General features: G+C 38.5%; 1 protein-coding gene across 1 annotated transcript in view; it reads right to left on the bottom strand.

Moving 5' to 3' along the window:
* Positions 1-19,778, bottom strand: part of LOC109430601 (triple functional domain protein) — a gene marked incomplete in the record, with an annotated part of 231,873 nt that overhangs the window by 197,008 nt on the left and 15,087 nt on the right. Inside the window, 1 exon segment of the mRNA XM_062852125.1 lies at positions 8,289-9,452. Coding sequence (XP_062708109.1) covers positions 8,289-8,467 — 179 coding nt within the window.

Consider the following 19,778-nt stretch of genomic DNA (forward strand, 5'->3'; position numbering starts at 1 on the left):
TTTTGTTTGTCTATTCAGTTTTCAATCAAAGTGAACTCAAATGTTCAATTAGCAAAACTATCGTTATCGATGTGAACCCAACATGGTCAATCAGTGAAAATGTGAGAAGTTTATCTGTTATTTAGTTTTACCGTGTTTAAAAAAGTTGACACATTTATTTACGGTATAACAACGAACTTAACAATTAGTTCTACTCATCTTGAGTTTACCACAAATATGTTCATGGATGGACCCCTCGTAAAGCGATTTGCCGTCAAACTTCACCGTTCGTACTGGAGTCGGTTGGTAGAATTCTCCGGCGATTTACACCTTTATTGGGCGGTTGCCCAAAAAATTGTTTCCCCTTGACCGTGGCATGGTGGCGACCAACCGCCCAACCGACGCACGATGCTCTCTGTGCAGTCGGTCTTTGGTATCATCATATTATGCTGCTGATGCTGCTGCTGCGTTACCTTTTCGTACTGCTTTAGTCGGTGTGTATGTGCTTGCGTCCGTGAAATTCTTCTGGCTCAGGGGAGTTTATGCCCGCAGCGCCATCGTTATTGCTCGGCTCGCTTTAATTTTTTGGTACAACGAAATCAGCTCGAGGGTCTTTCCTGAGAAATTGACAAACCTTTTTTTCAGAAGGGCCTGATTTAAGTGAAGAGAAGAATTGTCGTTTCTCGTTTTTTTCCGTAGTGCAGATAGAAAATCGTTTTTATACAAAGTTTTTTTTTAATGAAACATGATGATATACTAATCAGGAAATTTCAAGATTACACTATGAGTATGTGCGCTAGACTAAGCCGGTGGCGTACACTCAATCCTAAATTGCCTGTTCGGTACTTTTTTTGATGAAAATAGAACAACAGATATTTTTCGGTAATCAATTTTACTTAGGCTTAGTATACCAATTGTCAAAAACGGGTGCAAAAGGTAAATTTATTTATTTCACCGCCTCGAATTAAAAGTTAATTCCACAGACTGTCTTATGCTAAAATCTTAATTCTATTTTTAAACACATTTTTTGAAACATTGAAATCGAACAGATCACTCACACTATTGAACAAACGAAAACATGTAGATAATGCGTTATTGAATCCATAGGCAGTACGGTGACGGGGAACAAAAATCAAACTTCGTTCTCGCAATTGGCGCTGTGGTGCATAGAACGAAATATTTTGCAGCAGCGATGAGCAGTCTAAATTTCCGATTAACAAATCATATATGAAAAGCCTCCGCAAGTTATCGCGCCGGGAAGCAAGTGTTTCCAGAGCGATGAGTCTGCATCGGGCTGCATACTCCGGCAAGTTAGCAGGATTCGACCAAGGCAATAAACGAAGCGCGTAACGGATAAAGCTTCGCTGGACCCTTTCTATCCGAATGATCTGCGTTGCATGATGCGGGGACCATACGCACACTGCATATTCAAGGATGCTGCGAACTAATGCACAATACAATGATTTGAGAGCATAGATGTCCTTGAAGAATCTGGTATTTCGTCGAACAAATCCTAGGGCTGCAAACGCCTTCGCAGTAGTAACGCAGATGTGTTCATCAAACCGAAGCTTATTATCGATAATAACTCCAAGATCACGAATTGAGTCGACTCGTTCCAAGAGCTCCGATCCGACGAAATAGTCGAATCCAATGCGTGATTGTCGGCGTGAGAATACAACAGACTTGCATTTTTTTTACATTTAATTCCATGCCATTTTCCGTGCACCACAAGTTCAGCTCGTTAACATCGTCCTGGAGTGCGCAGCAGTCAAGCATAGACGTTACGATCCTATAGATTTTTAAATCGTCGGCGTAGAGCAATTTTTGCGATTTAAGTCGGTAACATAGGTCATTTATAAACAAAATGAAAATCAATGGCCCCAGAACGCTACCCTGAGGCACACCCGATGCGATGGAATATGTGCGAGAGTGAGTACCATTGATGTTGACGAACGCTTTTCGCTGCGTCAGATATGATCGCAGCCATTCAGCTATCCAGCTAGGAAACCCTAAGTGTTTGAGCTTTGCAATTGCAAGATCATGCGGTACTTTGTCAAACGCTTTGGAAAAGTCAAAATATATGGCATCTACCTGGCATCGTTTCTCAAGTTCCGACGAGAGAAAGCTGGTGAATGCCATGAGGTTCGTAGTGGTCGACCGCTTCTTTACGAATCCGTGCTGGAATTCTGATATCAGTGGTTCGGATGCAGCATACAGAATATTGTGAACTAATCCCTCGAAGACTTTGGCGAGGCAGCATAGAATCGAAACCCCACGGTAGTTCTCGACGGTGTGACTGGCGCCTGCTTTGAAGATCGGAGTAACTGAAGCGGTTTTCCAAAGCTCCGGAAAAGTGCTGGTGCGAAGCGATTTATTGAAAATTATTGTCAACGGTGCTTGTAGAGATTCGGCGCATTCTCTCAGGAATAACGGAGGAAGATTGTCAGTTCCAGGTCCTTTGTTTACGTCAAGATTTTCCAAAGCGGAAGTTACGTCATGCTGTGCGATGTCAAAAGGCAAGAGGTTCAGATCAAAAGTTGGACAGTTTCTGAGGTTGGCAGGGGAGAAAGCTGGAGAGCTTGAATTATGTACGCTTTCAAAGAAATCGGCAAACAGATTTGCAACGTCGATGGGCGAATTAGCGCTGACTTCTTTGAACGTCATCTCGGCAGGAAGACGGGGCGACTGTTTACGATTTCGTATGAACGACCAGAAGGTAGAGGGATTCTGCTTCGCTGACGATTCCACGCGGGCAACGTAGCTCCTGAACGCAGCCGTTTGGCATTCCTCATATTGAGCTTCAATGATGCTTAAACTGTTGCGATTTTCAACGGTTCGCGCACGAAAGTACCGCTTCCGCGATTTGCGTACAACATTGCGAAGGTGTTGTAGCTCCGCTGTCCACCATGGATGTTTGAAAGGATGGTGTCGACGTCGTCGGCGTGGAACATGCTCATCCAGAATTGCATACAGGACGTCATAAAAAATACATACCGTATCGTCGGTGTCTTTGCCGCGGAATTGTTCAATCCAATCTACAGAAGAAATAGCGCGATTCAGCTCGTCGAAGTTGCAACGTCGAAAATCGAAGTCATCAATTGGGATGGTATCCTCGTTGGAACACATTCGAGTATTCTTCAAATCGACACGCAGAACAAACGTTCTATGATGGTTGTCAATCCTTAGTAGCGAAGATGGCGGTTCGATCAGTTCTACGTCTCTAGTTTCATTTACGAATGTAAGATCCAGAATGTTGTCGCTTGAGTTTTGAAGGTTGTTGATTTGATACAACCCAGAAGCTCGTTTCCACCAAGGCGATTTCTTGTTCGGATGATGCATTGGAAGGCAGTAAACCATCGACGTCTTCGTCTATCTGCCAGCTCAGCCGAGGAAGATTGTAATCCCCCAAAACGATGACCTTATCAGAATCCGAAATTCGATTACATAGCTGCTGAACTGCTGTAAAGTGCGAATAATACAGCTCAGGCTGAGAGTTCGGTCGAAGATAAATTCCACACACGTAAATGGAAAAATTTTGTAATTTAACGTGCACGACAGCTTGCTCAAGATTCCCGCAATTTTGTAGTACGACTGATCTGCAGTTCAAACTAGCTCTGACTGCAATCAACACGCCACCCCCCCGGGTGAGGCCACTAGTAGTAGAATTACGGTCGCAACGAAAAATGTTGTAGGTTGATGCGAGTTCAGCGTTGCAAATATCTGGACGCAGCCAGGTTTCTGTGAGTACTACAATATCGTAGTCGCAGGAGGAAAGATTCAGAAATAGCTCACGCGTTTTAGTGCACACACCTCTGACGTTTTGGTAATACACCGTCAAATAGGCAGAACAGATTTCGGAGGAGGACGTCAAAGGACTATGTAGTTCGTCTATGTGGGAATTTGCGGGTTGGTCTCGGGATGCAGTGAGCTCGATGCAGTCGCTCCCGGATCTACGCGCTGCGGGGGTTTCCAAAAATGTTGAACGTTTGAACCGTGATCAACAAACTCCCGGAACTGAATGCCTTGTGGCCAAGTGGCGGGATCCATTGCCTTCGATTTGAGCTCCTTACGAACGCCAACCTTGAAGGACACGAATGACAGCGTCGATAACGGTTTACCTCTCGGAACTAACGATTTCACCACAACGTCTTCAGTACGCAAGCGTTCCTTGGCCAGATCAAGCACGTCGCCTTCCGATACATCGGGCGATATTTTGGTTATATATACCCAAAAATTTTCGTCGGACCGCGCGGTTGAGCCCTCGAACCCGTCGCTTGCAGACTGTCCGGTGCCGCAAAAAATCTTTGGCGGCCGCTCCGACGGCTCAAAAACATCCTCGTCACGCGTGCGCTTTGGAGTTGCACGATTTCTGAACTGGAAATGTTGTGGAACCGGCGAAAGTACTGCAGGAGACAATCTGTTGAAGCCTCCTTGGATTTCCTGCTTTAGCTCAGCGATTAGACTGTCTTTGATTTCCGTCTTCAGATCCTCGACAACCTTCTGATAAGCATCCTTAAGCTCCAAAGTGGCAGCGTGAGTTGACGTCATTGCGTTTTTGAAGCGAGAATACTTCATTATTTCACAGCAACCTTTACAGAACCAGAAAGAGGCGGGGTTTGCACAAATGTCTTTATAGAATGACTCCGAAACATTTCCGCACTTATAATGGAAAGTCGCTTTGCAAAATCCACCGCAAACAGCTTCCGGTGCAGTCATAATATTGGCACAGCTGTTGCAGATTTCCATCGTCGCACTTAACGGTCGAATCGAATCGAATGCAACAAGCGTAACTCAAGCGTCACACCGAATGGGATAAATTGGCGGCCTAACTGGCAACACTGGCTATGGCAGATACGGGGATATGGGATTGTACACAATCTCTATAACGCTCTACTTATACAACTACTGATGAAACCTGACTTTGTTTACCTTGCCGATCTTGTTATGATGAACTGATTGGAGAAGATGATGATAAACTTCGACGTTACGGGACTTTTGGGTGTAGGCCTTCGATGTCCAACTGATGGGGTTTCGGAATGCAGATTGAGAAGACAAGCAGGATCAGGTACGGTATATTGGCTCAACTGGTATACAGGAGGTTGTGCAGCTATTTAAAAATTTGCGATGCAGACGGTGGGATGTTGTTCAATGGGGCGATGGGGCTTGTTTTTATTTTGGCGGTAGGCGCTCAACACCGAGAGTGCAAGAGCAGTGCAGGTGGAGAGCGGCGAGGTGGGAGATTTTATTATTGGCAGTGAACTATGGCGGGCAGCGAAATATTCTCTGACCACACTCAAGCCAGCTCGGAATTATGATAAATTCACTTATCCTACCTGACTGAATGTTGCAGATAACTCGAGAGGCCTTTAGGTTGGTTGATTGCAGTTGTACTGATGCAGCGTAAAACAGCAGTGGGTGGAGAATTCAACGATGTAGCACAAAAAAACAGATGACACGAAACACAAAACAGCTTTCCGAAGCAGTAGGGTTGCCAGAATTGAAAACAAAGTAAACAAAGTGATCCGATATTTATGACCAGAGTTAAAACGTACAAATCGTCTGATGGTGCTTAATTTAATATGTTAAGGAATAAAATCAATAATAATGTCTCAATTTTGGCCTGAATTGCGAAACGCATAATTTTTTTCACAAACGTCGGATCGCTTTGCGGTCTTCGATAAAGGTTTTCGACATATCCTAGACTATACTTTAGCGTCATCAGTTAAAGTAGTTTAGATAAAAATATCAACTTGTTATAAGAAAGATGCAAAAAAGTATGTTTTACTATACTAAATCCCACACAAATTTGAATCGCAATGCGGACTACAAAAACGCGACCAATCGCACCCAAAGTTTGCATAGTTGTATTGAAAACTCAAAGGAATCGAAAAATCTTTGTTGCAAAACAACGACTTTGATGACTCAGTCTGATGAGCACCTTTGAAAAACACAATCCTAAAAAAGTCAATAACGGCGCCAGCCACGTCCTTACGGCCATCGAGGCAAAAAAAGACCCTACAGCATCTCCGCGATTATAACGGATGTCCGTTGTCTAATGCTAGTGAGTAATTCTCGCTGAGACCGGCCCACTATTTACTACACCATGTCTACAAAAATGTTTTAGGTGTAGATTTTCTGAAAGTCCTCGCTAAAAAAGTAAGGAAAATGCATTTGGTTACTCAAATTGATGGACCCCCCGTTAGTTAGAATCACAACAATTTTTGCAGACCCATCGATTTTGGTCGAATTTAAACCGTTATAACTCGAAAGTTTCTCCAAAAACCACCACTAAACGAATTTTTGTTGAAAAGAGGAAGATAGATCTACTATTTACAATTATTAAAAGTTGGGTCGGCCATATTGATTTTAGTCGTCATCTTGGATTATTATACCAAAACTTTTTTTCATGATGATGGCAACCACCGATTTTCAAAATTATAGCATCATTTATACATAACATATCAAAAAAATAAGAGATGTCTTTTTTTTCTTATCAAAAGTTATCTGCAGTTTTGTAAATCAAGCCACGTTTTCTCCATACATTTCCATACGCACCGGCAACGACATGCAACAGCATCAGAGTGTACGCCTGCATGTATACACAAAGGCACCTGCCGCAAAATTTGGGTAAATCGGAGGTTAGTTTCCGTTTTTGACTCTTTCACAATGATGCGGGCAATGCTTTTATAACTTTTTTTAGTGTTTTGTAAACCTTAAACCTTCAGCTTTTCATTAGTGGGTTCAGATTTTAAATTCGTGTTCATAAACACTGCGAAATAACGCTGCGTTTATTTTAGCCGGCACCGGGCCCAGTGCGCAAAAGTGACATGTTTTACAAAACGGCAAATAACTTTTGAAAAAAAGAAAAATACATCTCTAATTTTTTTTATTTGTTATGTATAAATGTCTCAGCTTTCAATTGATGCAAAAATTTAGAAAATCGGTGGATTGAAAATCATGGTAAAAAAATAGTTTTGGTATAAAAATCCAAGCTGGCGGCCAAAATCAATATGACCGACCCAACTTTTAATAATTGTAAATAGTAGATCTATCTTTTTTCTTTTCAACAACAAATCTTTGCACAATGGTCCGAATCCACGTAGTAGTAGGAAAAAAATCCTTATCTCTGTTATCGTTAATTTCAGGCGTTAGTGTCTTCAGAGAAATTGTTCGCATTTGTTTGCTGCATTTTTTCCATACATTTTTGATTAGGGTGGTCCTCGTCTAAACTCAAATCTGAAATAGAGATCTTAAAAATCGAGTCATATGCGATCGACAATGCTATAGGCAAATTCGGATGACCCCCAATTGTAGAGGCGCTAAGTGAAATGAGGAGAAAATCGTTTGTTTACATCAAAAATTCAATTTTTCGTCTTTAAAATTAACTAATATTTTGCCTTGGTAGTTGCTATTTTCCATGGCTTCCATTATCATCATTCTTGATGCCCACGCCGACAGACACCGGATTGGCCAGCTAACAAAAAATCCGGAAGATCGCCCGCCGGAGGCATAGCAAGAGCTCCTCAAATTAATCACATAAATTGTTCGTAAGTACCTACCGGATCTAAGCGCATCTGAAAGAGAATTAATTTTTTTTTCCAAAAAGTGCGCGTTTGTTTCTCTACGATGCGGAATTCCATATGAAAAAGTGAAAAAAGTGCACTGCCTATGCTGCGCCATGCAAGACTTCCAAAAGTTCTCTCCAAAGATCATGCTAATGGTCTTGGAACGCTAAAAAAGACTGATGGGTCTTTCACTGGAAATTCACAAGAAATCTTGAATTTAATGATGGAAACTCATTTTCTGGCGCTTTGTGACGACAACGAGACGTCCAATGCTGAGTGAAATGTTTGACATATGAATTGATTCAAAAGTTTCTAAGAAAATCTCGGGAAATTTTTCTTCCAGAATAATCTTGGATCATCTTGATTGTTTTCCATCGAATCAAGAAGATCCTAGATTATTCTGGAAGAAAAATTTCCCGAGGTATAGAAATTACTATAATTTGAAAAGCATTAAAATTAAACACACAATTTTATCTTCAAAGAAAGATAATTGTCAAAAGGATCGAAAAAATATACATTATTTTGGGAACATGGCTAGCCACGTTGGGTCTGCTAGTTGTTATTATAGCTTTCCTTGCTTTTCAATAGATCATTATGGAATCATCAATATTATCACAGATAATTTGAAGATTTTTCAAAATTGATTCCAGATCTAGTTCCAGATGGTATTATTCAAAATAATATTCCATGAGCTTTTACGATACCCGTCTTTTAATCCAAAATACCCCAAAAAGCTCAACTTACCTTGGTATACCGATGAAATAGCTGATGACCCGTTTAATGTCCTCGGGTTTGACCCGTTCACGCTTGGTGGTCGCCGGGAAGCAAATAATCGGTCCGCCACGGTTGTCTCGACCACCGGAAAGCAGCGCGAACCGTTCCTGCAGCAGTGGCAGTATGTCCAACGCCCTTACGCCGTCCATGGTGCGGGTAGGCGCCGGCCACTGCTTGTTCCACGAGGAAATGAAAAAAAAAAACTAATTCAGCTACTATGAACGTTCTCCGTTTCTTCCGTTGTAATGGCAGTTGCCCGACTGAACGGTTTACGAACCGATTCGTAACGAGTTGGACGCGCACTTGACGTGTTCACTGAACTGATCCCGCGATACTGTTACTGAGTTTAATCATTGAATTCACTTATTCTGCTTCTGGACTGGACTGGACTGGGGCCGGATTGATTGAAGTATAACACATGCTGCTACAGGGAGTCACATACACACATACCGAGGGAGGGAAAACACTCACCGGCTCCACAACACTCAGTGTAGTAAAACATTCATTTGAATAGCGAATCACTCCTCCTGATATGCCGCAACAGTCCAGCAGCCGTCAATTTGCATCGTTTTTCTTCCGTCGATTTTTATTACACTCATTTAATAACAACAACAAAAGCCACAATTAATACGATTCGCGTCGAGATCCGCGACTGCCAAGAGTAGGAATCGCGGAACGCTGCGAGATTTTAAATTGCTCATAATTCTTTTTTTTGTTTTCTCTTTCCGAGTTCCTCCACAGCCACTTGCGTCCACCAAACTGCGCTGACTTTTGTTCGGACTCGGAAATCTCGAGAGCACTTCCTCTGCCCACCTCTGCCACTTGTTTCCCAAAAACTCTTTTTTTGCTCTGCTTTATTTTACTTTTTTTTCGGTTTTCTCACCACTCACTTCAGCTTCGCAACTTCACTTCGATTATCTTCTTTACAATATTATTTATTATACAAAAAGCTCTCACACCACCGGCAAACCAGATATTACACACTCCGGCAATGTTTGCCACTTCTCAATCTCAATCCACCGTCGTCGTCGTCGCCATCGTCGCCGCTAACAGCATGATTATCTTCGGGGTTCAGTGGGTCCGATTCCTGCTTATCGGGATTACAGTGCTGCTCCTTTACGCGAGGAAATGATCCTGTTAAAGACACGTTTCGAACATTATATTTTGGGAGCTTTTTCTCGTCACTTCACTCTGCTGAGATGGAAGCAAGTCACTAACTAATCTAATAACAAATCGATTAGCGCGGTTTAGATACCGATTTGGAAATCCGAACAGTCTGGTATCAACTTGGTGTAGGCATGTAAATCAATCAGTGAAAAGTTTAAATTATTTCCACAGCTGTCAACTAGCTTGTATTTCGTTTATATGATGTCCCGACTAAAGTTTGCATTTGTTATCATTTAACTTGTATAAAATGATTCTATATATATTAAGAGAAGCAGGATACATGACCGCGTAAGTTTTAACAAGTCGCTATTCTTCTTCACAATCCAATTAAACCCGGAATTGGAATTCTCCAAGATCCGGGAATTCGTTCTGAGACTTACACAGGTGTTTCTTCTTAAATTTATCCGTGGGTTTCTTCAGAAATTCTTGTATTTCTTTTTTTGAAGATTTATTTCCTGAAATTTCTTTAAATTATTTCTAAGATACTTCCAGAAGTTCCTTCTGGGGTTCACAAGAAGTTCTTCTTGCGACTCCTCCAAGTTTTTTTTCCTGGATTTCATCAGTGGAAGTACTTTCTAGGATTCTTCAAAGAGTTGCTTCTGGCTTTCTTTCATGAAGTTCTTCTGGGTTTTCACACCGAAGTCTGCAAGATCGAAACCAAAACAACTACATCTGGGATTCGTCCTGACCTGGGTTTCATCCAGGACTTACTACTGGGAATCTTCCAAGAGATTCAAGTAAAAATGCTCCAGACATTTCTTCTTGAAAATATTTCAGGATTTTTTTTCTGGGTATCCCGCAAAAGATCATATTGAAAAACCTCCATGAACTGCTTGTAAGATTGTAAGAATCCTTCCGAGTTTCTTTTTGAAAACCATTCAGCCGTTTATTGCACGAATTCTTAGAGAGTTCTTTCTGGGAATTACGTAAATTGGGCCAGAATTTCGTTTTGAGATTCACATAGACTTAGTGTCATACGGGTGTATCTACAATGATCGATTTATACTCTTCAATTTACTCTTTGGTTAATAACTTGATCTGCATATCATTTTCAGTCATTTTTGTCGATTTAGATGCTAGTCCTAGTCGTCCTACACCGAAAAATGCCAAAAGATCATCCGAATATTGAATCTCCCAGGAGTTCCTAAAGAAATCCCTAGATTGAATTCATGGATGAATCCTCAGAAGGAATTCTCGGAGGAATCCCAGATTGGGCTCTTGTAGAAATTCCTAACCGGACTTTTGAAGACATTTCTGGAGAACCCTCAGAAGCAGTCCAAAGGGAACATGGAGGAATCCATAGAAGGAATCCCCAGTAAAAAAAAATCTCGAAGGATTCCTCAGATAGCATTCCTGATGGGAGTACCGTAAACCGGGGTGAAAATGATCAGCGGGGTGAAATTGGTACTATTCGGGTACTACATTGTAATTCCATACTAAGAACTTCTGAGCGTCATAATGATCTTAAACTTTTTACCTCATCTAATTTATAGGTGTCTAAAGATGTATGTAAACATTTTTTGAAAAAAGTTTGTTTTGCCTTATTTTTTAGGGAATTTTCAATGTGTTTCTCACATATTTCAAAGGAAATTGCCTACCTTCAGGCGTTTAGGGATCAAAATTTAAATTTGCATTTTAACAGTCAAATTCACTAGTTGTAAGAGTTTTGATGCGTTATTCGTGCTTGAAAGAGCAAAACTAAGCGGAGAAGGCAATTTTCCTTTCTAACCGATTTTTAATAGTATGTTGATCAATTTCTCCCCAAAGTTGCATTTTATTTTGAGTTTTGGAGTTGTTTTACTTTAAGTTTAAATATGTTGAATAGCATTCTGTCACGTGGTTGCATGGAGATCCACTAGTAGGTACTGATTTTACAAAATTTCTTTTGGCAATATTGGAATTGCTACAAATGATATCCGCAAAAGAAGCTTTGAAGTGATCAATTTGACCCCGGATTAAGGTACCTGGAGAACCCAGAAGAAGTTTCAGGATGAATCTCCAGCAGGAATTTTTGGAAGAATCTCCAGATGGTATTCCTGAAACTGGAAGCATTTTTTTTTTCTTTTTTTTTTGGTTTTTGATTTTTTTATTGAATAACGAAGCAATATTGCCCAAATCCAAAATATGAGGAAACACTTCCAGTTTCGCCTCAAGTTGAAATTCACAAATAAAAATAAATTAAAACAAAGTTCCCCAGCAGGAATTCCTGAAGGATGTCCCCAGATGACATTTCTAAAGTACTCGACCGATGGATTTCCTTGTGAAATTCTCAATTTAATACCTTGCAGAGTTTCCGAATTATACTCTAGCAGGAATTCTTGGAAGAATCAAGAGATGGAATTATTGGAGTAATCCGCAGGAACTCTTTCTGGACTCTTCAGCGTTTCTGGAGCAATACTCAACCGGAATTCCTGGCGGAATCCTTAGCAGGCATTCCTCAAAGACTCCTCAGATGACATTTCTGAAGTAACAGCCAGAAGAAATCTCTGTAGGAATTCTCAAAATGGCTTTTTGGAGGAATCCCCAGAAAAAAAAATCTGGAGGAATCCCCAGAAAAAAAATGTGGAGGAATCCCAGACGGAATACATTGAGAACTTCCCGAAAGGAACACCAATGAAGTTGCCCTAGCAAAAAGGGCTAAGAGAAAACGAAAATCAAACAAATTATTCGACTATTCTGGTGATTCAATTATCAGAGTTATCTGGATTCGAGAAACTTTAATTCGGACAAATTCAACAGAAACTCAAAGATTCTAGTAGAGGCAGAAGATACCGGGATTGAGATTGAATTGCAAGTTTACGATTGAAATTCTTAACTTCTGGGATACTTTTAATAGAAACTTATTCGGTAGTTCCTCCTGTGATTCCTTCAAGTTACCTCGTACCATCCCGCTTGGTTATCTCTTGAAATTTGGAGAGAATTTTTCTAAAAAAAAGTTTTGGACTGCTGGAATTTCTTTAGGAGTTTGTTCTAAATCATTTGGTAATAATAATAATATCTATAATATAATAATAGCAATAATATCTCACACTTCATTCGCCGTAGCAGTACACCTGCGTATCACAAATATTTTTTTAACTTCCCTAACTCTAAGCTAACTCAAACGAATCATATAAAAAGCTAATCGTAGCAATAGAATCTCTTTAGAAGTTCCTTATCGGATTATCCCACATTTTTTAAATTCCCTTTGAAGTTTCTTCGGGGTTTCTATCAGAACATCCACCAGGAATCGGAATTCGTTTGGGAAATCAATCGGCGTTTTAATCATAACATTCTCTTAAAATTCGTCCAAGAGTAGTTTTTGAGATTTACCAAGATTTTCCTTCCGATATTCCTACAGGAGTTCCTCCGATACTTAGCAATTTCCTATAGGAATTCATTCAAGATTATTCTCTGAATAACTTCAGAAATTCTTTCTGATATTCCTTCAGCAGTTTCTTCTGAGGTTCCCTCAGAATTTCCTTCTAGGATTCCTTCAAATTTTTTGTAGCATTTCATCTGAGGTTTTTCAAAGAATAAGAATTATTTTTAAGATTTTGCCAAATTCTATCTTTACTTGTCTTGGGAGAAACTACGTTTCCTCCAAGAATTCGTCCTCAGAATCCTTTATTCTAGGAATCCTCCAGAACCTGCTTTTGGGTGTCCTCGAGAAGTTGCTTTTAAGAATTCTCCAGGAGTTTTTTATGCAAATTCTCCAGAAGTTCGTTCTTGGAGCCCTGCTGATGTTCTTTATGTTCCAGGAGTTATTTCTGAGAATTCTCAAGAAGTTCTTCTGAAAATCTTCCAGAAGTTCCTTGTGGGAATCCTTCAGAAGTTCTTTCTAGGAAAGCTGCAAGGGTTCTTTTAAGCGATTCTTTAAGATTTCCTTTTATGGGAAAGCTACAGTGTTGAGGGAATTCTTTTAACAGTTCTTGGAAGAATTCCTCGACCGAATTCCTGGATTCCAGACTAAACTAAGACCTGTACTCGAAAAAATGCACCACAGAAAAAAGTATAACTTTTAATTGAACGTATCCAAACAGCTGATTTTTAAAACAGTTACCGTATAGTATGTGTAGATGAAGCCATTAAAATTCCATAAAAATCGGTAAAGTATTGGCGAAGATATCTCAGATGTAAAAAATAAGATTTTGGAAATTTTGTGCGACACCGTAAAAAAATGTTTTAACTATATCTTTACTGTTAGTTTGTAAAAACGTCTGAAAATTTGAATGTAGGTTACCAACCTAATACATATTAGACACATTCTACGGGCCCCGTATCATCAATACCAATTTTTTAAAGTTGAGTTATGGCATATTTGACATTTTTATCACATTCTACATTACTTTTGTCATCCAAAAATGTATTCGACATTACATTAGTGTGACAATAAATATAAATTGAACGACGATTAAGATTAACATTAAAATCGTGATTTTAAGTCTTTTAGGCACACTTTTCATCCGAACTGTCGTATTTTAAACACCAATACACTGATTTTTCAAAAGTCTTCCATCATTTGTAGATAAATGTATGAAGATTTTTAATCGGAAGACTTTACAACTCTGAAATATGGCTGATCATAGCATGGGTTTTTATTGCGTTGTAACGTCACGAAAAATCAACATTTTCAAATTTTATTCAAATACGGAAAACGTTACAAATATGAAATTTTGTATGCTCTTTGTACTCAAAAGATCTTTCAAATGAGACTAAAAGAAAGAAAATCGGTTCACGGAAGCCTGAGTTTCACCTGGTTGAAGTTTGCGTTGTAACGTCACGAAAATCTTCTTCTGTGGAAAAGACCAAATCTTTCTGGCGTGGACAGCTTCTGAATTGGACAAACGTAGTTCTATATTCAAAACAGTTTCGTTCTCGTTGTGTATGAGCTCTTTTTCAATATATCGTTTATAAATTGCGTACCATTGCTCGTTCATAAACTACGTAGACTTTTGAAGGACGGGGGAGATGGTGTTTGGGCAAAATCTACGATGTAATTGTACTACGATATTGTAAAATTTTTCAATCGTAATCAAATACCACTCAAACCGAAAATTTCTGTGACATCAGTGGCCAACAGACGAAACACTGACGAAATTACAAAGTTATTAAGTTGGTCAAAGACTTACAGTTGATGGATAGTTTGAGTTCCACCAACAGGCGGCGCTGAAGAACTTACCAATTTTAAATTTCATACATCTCAGGATCCCCATTACATAGAAATACGATTTCTTTTGCAAAGTTGTTTGGTAAGTAAACGACTTGCAGTTGATTTACCAATAGATGCGAGTTTTTGCCACTAGAAGACGTTAGTTTCCATTTTGCAAAAGCAGGCAAGGGATTAGAATTTCTTGAAAAGTATTCTACAAGCTGGAACTTTTTTTCACTTTGGACATATTGTATTCAAATCAATTGTAATCAAAGATCAACATATAATTCTTAACTTTCAAAATTTAATTTGATTTGATTCACTTATTCCTTAGATATAAGAGTTAATAGAACAACAGTCAAAAATGTGATTCTGCTTAAACTGCTTCACCTTTGTGTAGAGCTAACCTATCAAGTGCAATATTGTAGAAATTACAAGATCAGGAACTATCAGTCAAAATTTGAGAATTTTTGACATATTTTACAAAAAGTTACGGCTTGTTGAATGTGTTTTGGGAAATTAAAAAAATTGGCCTGCTTTTGAAAGTTTGCAACTACCACTGTGTGGTAGAAATTAATACCATACGGCAATTAAACTGAAAGTCTTTGATCTACCAAACAACTTTAATGAAGCAACCATTTTTCCAAATAATCACGATCCTGAGATAAGTAAACCAAAAATGTGTATGCCCTCTAGCGCCTCCTAGTGGAACGATTTGAAATCATACGGCCCATCAATTGAAAGTTCTTGACCAGCCAAACAATTTTGTCAAGGACACCAACTGTCTAAATAGTTAGGATCTTGAAATATATGGGATGGATATTACGTCAGTGTTACATCTATTTTTGATATAACAAGAATCGCCGACAAACAGACGTAACACCTACGAAATTGAAACTCATATATCTAAGGACTCTAATTACTTGGACTATAGACTTTTAGAATGTTGATGTCTTTGGAAAAGTTGTTTATCTTGTCAAGAATTTTCAGTTTAAAAGCCGTTTGGTTCAAGTTTCTAACTGACTAGTGGTAGTTGAAATTTTGAAAAATCATGCACTTTATATTTATTCAAAAAATATTCAACATGTTGTAACTTCTTATAAAGTACCCAAAGATTTTGCCAAAAAAAAGTTTCTCAACTAGTCAAAATTTGTTGAAAATTTTTTGAGAAATTCTAAACTATTGTAAACGTTTAATTAGCGTCGCCCAGTGTGTCTGAATCTCACATCCAATAGTAAATCAGCTGTAAGTTTTTGGCTTATCAAACAACTTTGCCAAAGACACTACCTCTCTAAGTAATTATGACTCTGACATATATAGGATGGATTTTTTTGTCAGAATTAGGTCTATTTGTATCTGGAATCACAAAAATTGATGCCCCTAAGTGATATGCAGATCCTCAGGTATGTCTTTGTTACAATAACTGCTCGCACATCTTAAAGCGATTTTAATTGAATCAATGACATTGCATAAATTATTGAAAAAAATGTTTAATTCGACTGCTGAAAAATTTAAATATCTGGCGGTGCAAAATAATGGATGTCAGCGCGCTAGTCTTTGGAACAAAACTAGAAAAATATGGGTGATACTAAACCGAAGATGGGTGCCGGTGTCATTAACCTTCATGAAGAAGTATTCATATTATTGATAGCAATAAGGGCCAAGTTATTTATCAGCCATTTATCACAAAATTGATTTTCAATAGAATAAAGTTTCCCTTGAAGCAGTGAAGATAATGCAATGATATATTCACAAATTCGGGTAAATTTGGCTGATTATCCTGATTCTAACATGATGTGCATTTTCGTGACGTTACAACGCGAGCAGAACCCTGTTTGAAACTGAACGGGCGTTGTAACGTCACGAAATGTAAAAGTCGATAATCCAAAAACAAATCCGAAATTTAAATGTTTTATTCCATTGAATTGAAGAACAAACCAATAAATTTGAATGGTGGAAAAATAATTCAGAATGTTATAAAAATCCGAGCAGATATTTTAAGATGTTGCTAGCGCGTTAGAGAGGGTCGGATTCTAGCGCGTTGTAACGTCACGCTACAAATACGCATTTTGAACACGTTTTTCTAATGAAAACTAAATGTTCAATAAGTCAAATATATCAGAAATTTTACAAGGAATCCGAATATGAAAAAATATTTTGAGGTTTACGCTCGTTTTCATGAGTTATAGTGGAAAATCTGACTACGAATGCGTCAAAACGTTGTAACGTCACGGTAGAATGTGTCATTAAGTAATAAAAATTTCATCAAAATTGGTTCGGCACTTTTTTTGCTAGAGATCAAAACTCAAACCACGTCAGAATAAATTTAGACATTTTTAACAATGGCAAGGTCTATGTGCATTATTTGGACAGTAGTTCTACGTCCATACTGCCCCGATTCTTATTAAAATTTGACAGCGTTTAACTATTATATTAAACTGTTCTATAGGTCAGATCAAATTGAATTAGATTACCTCAAAATGTTTCCATGTACCGTAATCCGGGGTAACATTGATCAAAATTTTCTATCTTTTTTGAATAATTCTCTTGTTAAAGCAAACGTTACATGTTTTATATTTTTAAAACAAGTACTGGCCCTCTGAATATGTGTTAAGCTACCGACTTACCCCTCTGGTTCGACACGTTTTAATACGACACTTTTTAATTCGTACCCCGCTTATACGACACATGTCGAATTAAAAAGTGTTCAAATGTCACAGCGATGTACACTGTAAATGCAAAACAGTTTGATATTGCGCTTATACTCGCACCCGCAGCAACTCCTCTTGCAGCCGCAAATTTCGGAAGTTCTGAGTTGATGCTATTCAACACCCAAACCGCCTGGAGACCAACCGGAATGAACTGAGGATGGCAACAATCGTAGAAAGAACGAGCTTTTCATTCGCGCCACCGCAATATTTGATGAAATTATGTTTCATTCCAAATCCGGAAATCAAAACAAAAACAAAAATAGAGTTGCCAAATTTCAATGAGCATGGTGGTGTAGGGTGACCAGTTTGTCGAATTAAAAGTTTACCCCGGTTATACGGCAACAGTCGGTGTCGTATTAGCGGGGTAATACGGTACTCGAAAAAGTATTGTAAAACTTTAAAACATGTTTAAATCAGTTTTTAAATCTAATTTTTGATTGTGTTGATTTGGGGTAACATTGATCATGTCAGTGATCAATGTTCATTTGTGTTGAAAATACCCTTACTTACTAAATTCGGGGTCGCTGATTTCGAATATGTTGTCCAGATTCTTACAAATTATGTTGTTTTTAAGTTATTCTAGGATTAAAATCCTCTAAACCACGAATAACGCCTAAAGGTAGGCAATAGCTTAAGGAATTGATAGTCGACTTTTAATAAATCGTATATTTTACTAAAAAATAGCATTTTCATAAAAGTTTCGTTTACTAAATCCAACTCTAGGATATCATATTGAAGTAATACAAAGATTCCGAACCTCATATTGTATCTAGTATTCACGCCAAGCATGAATGTTTGACAATGCATCTCATTGCGCTACGGAACACAGTTATGGAAAAATCGATTTAATTCAATGTTTATGAAATTCAATTTTCATAAATTGCATGTCATTTAATAGCTAAATGATAGCAGATTACGATATACCTTTCCATAGCAGGAACTGATTCAATGTAAAATGCTTGTTTGGACATTTCATGAGGTGGGTCAAGCCGATCAATGTTACCCCGCTGATCAATGATACCCCGGATTACGGTACATATTTTACCTACAGAAAAAAAATCATCGAAAACGGTTGAGAATTTCCGGCTCTAGGGCTAAAAGAGTAAAAAATGAATTATTATTTTTTCAATCTTCGTTCGCACAAAATTAAAAAAAATATTATTTTTTGCGTCCGAGTTATCTTTGCCTATTTTTATGAAATTTTCGCCGATTTTTATGAAATTTTCATGGCATCATCTACACATACTATACAGTAACTGTTTAAAAAATCAGGCTGATTGGATGCGTTCAATCAAAAGTTATACACTATTTTCTGTGATACATTTTTTTTTCGAGTACAGGCCTTAGTGTTCCATAAATTTCTGATACAGTAAACTCTTGAGCTCCCTGAAGGAATGTTTGAATTATTTCCTAAAGAATTTCTCAGAAGAAATCCATTGAGGAATCTACAGCAGGTATACAAGGAATCCTTTACAAGAGCTACTGAAGGAATTCAATATTGCAGTTTTCGTAATGAAAGTGAAAGATTAAATTCTTGAATGGAAGTCTAGGGTAAAAATTGTGTAAGAATTGTCGGAAGGAAGTTCCTAGAAGAATACCCACATTGACGTCCTGGAGAAATACCCGGAAGAAACACCAATGAACATCACAGCAAATACAAATTATTGACGAAAAACATCCTTATGTTAGTTCGCATGTCATCCGTCATCGATCGACCGACGCAACCGTCCGGATTTCCGCTTCGGATTGGTGCTAACACACACACGCCCGACTGTCTCGATTTGTTATTATTTTGTCTGCCGACTAGAGGTAGGAAGATAGGTGTAATATGAGGTTGTTTGAGTTCGAAAAAAAAACATTCTGCTCGCTAGCCACTGATGGATGGGAATAATTTCGTAATCAAACACTCCGCTGTGCTATCTGCATCGCCGAGGAAATATTATTGCCAAACCAGCATATAATCCGTGAGCGAGCATATTGTACAACCTCCTGGCTAGAAACACGCGCACCAGAGCAGGGCGAGCGAAAACACTGACTGAAAATTGAATGAAACACAAAAAATCAATCCACTCCCGAAGCTGCAGTGCCTGCCTACTGCTCGCTTTCTTCTTCGCTTTTCAACGGTGGAGCCAAGAACCTCTCTGCCCAGCTACAGTGACCGGCGAAATAGATATTCCATCATGTAATACCTGCACATGAACATATGATACAACTTTCCGATTAATAAATGCACGTTGTTTTGATAATTTGTTTAAAACAATGTTTAGAGTTTAAAAAATGCATCAAATACAATTTGTAAGCCACATTATCGTGTTAATGTTGGTTTATGACATTGATTCCTGTTTATAATCGATGTTTGAAACATAAGGAAGATGTTACTTAGGATACCCAACATCTTATAACTCTAAAATAGACAAAACTCACTTTAAAAAAACAATTCCAAATGTAAAA

The sequence above is a fragment of the Aedes albopictus genome, chromosome 2 (assembly GCF_035046485.1).
Source record: "Aedes albopictus strain Foshan chromosome 2, AalbF5, whole genome shotgun sequence".
Lineage (NCBI taxonomy): Eukaryota > Metazoa > Arthropoda > Insecta > Diptera > Culicidae > Aedes > Aedes albopictus.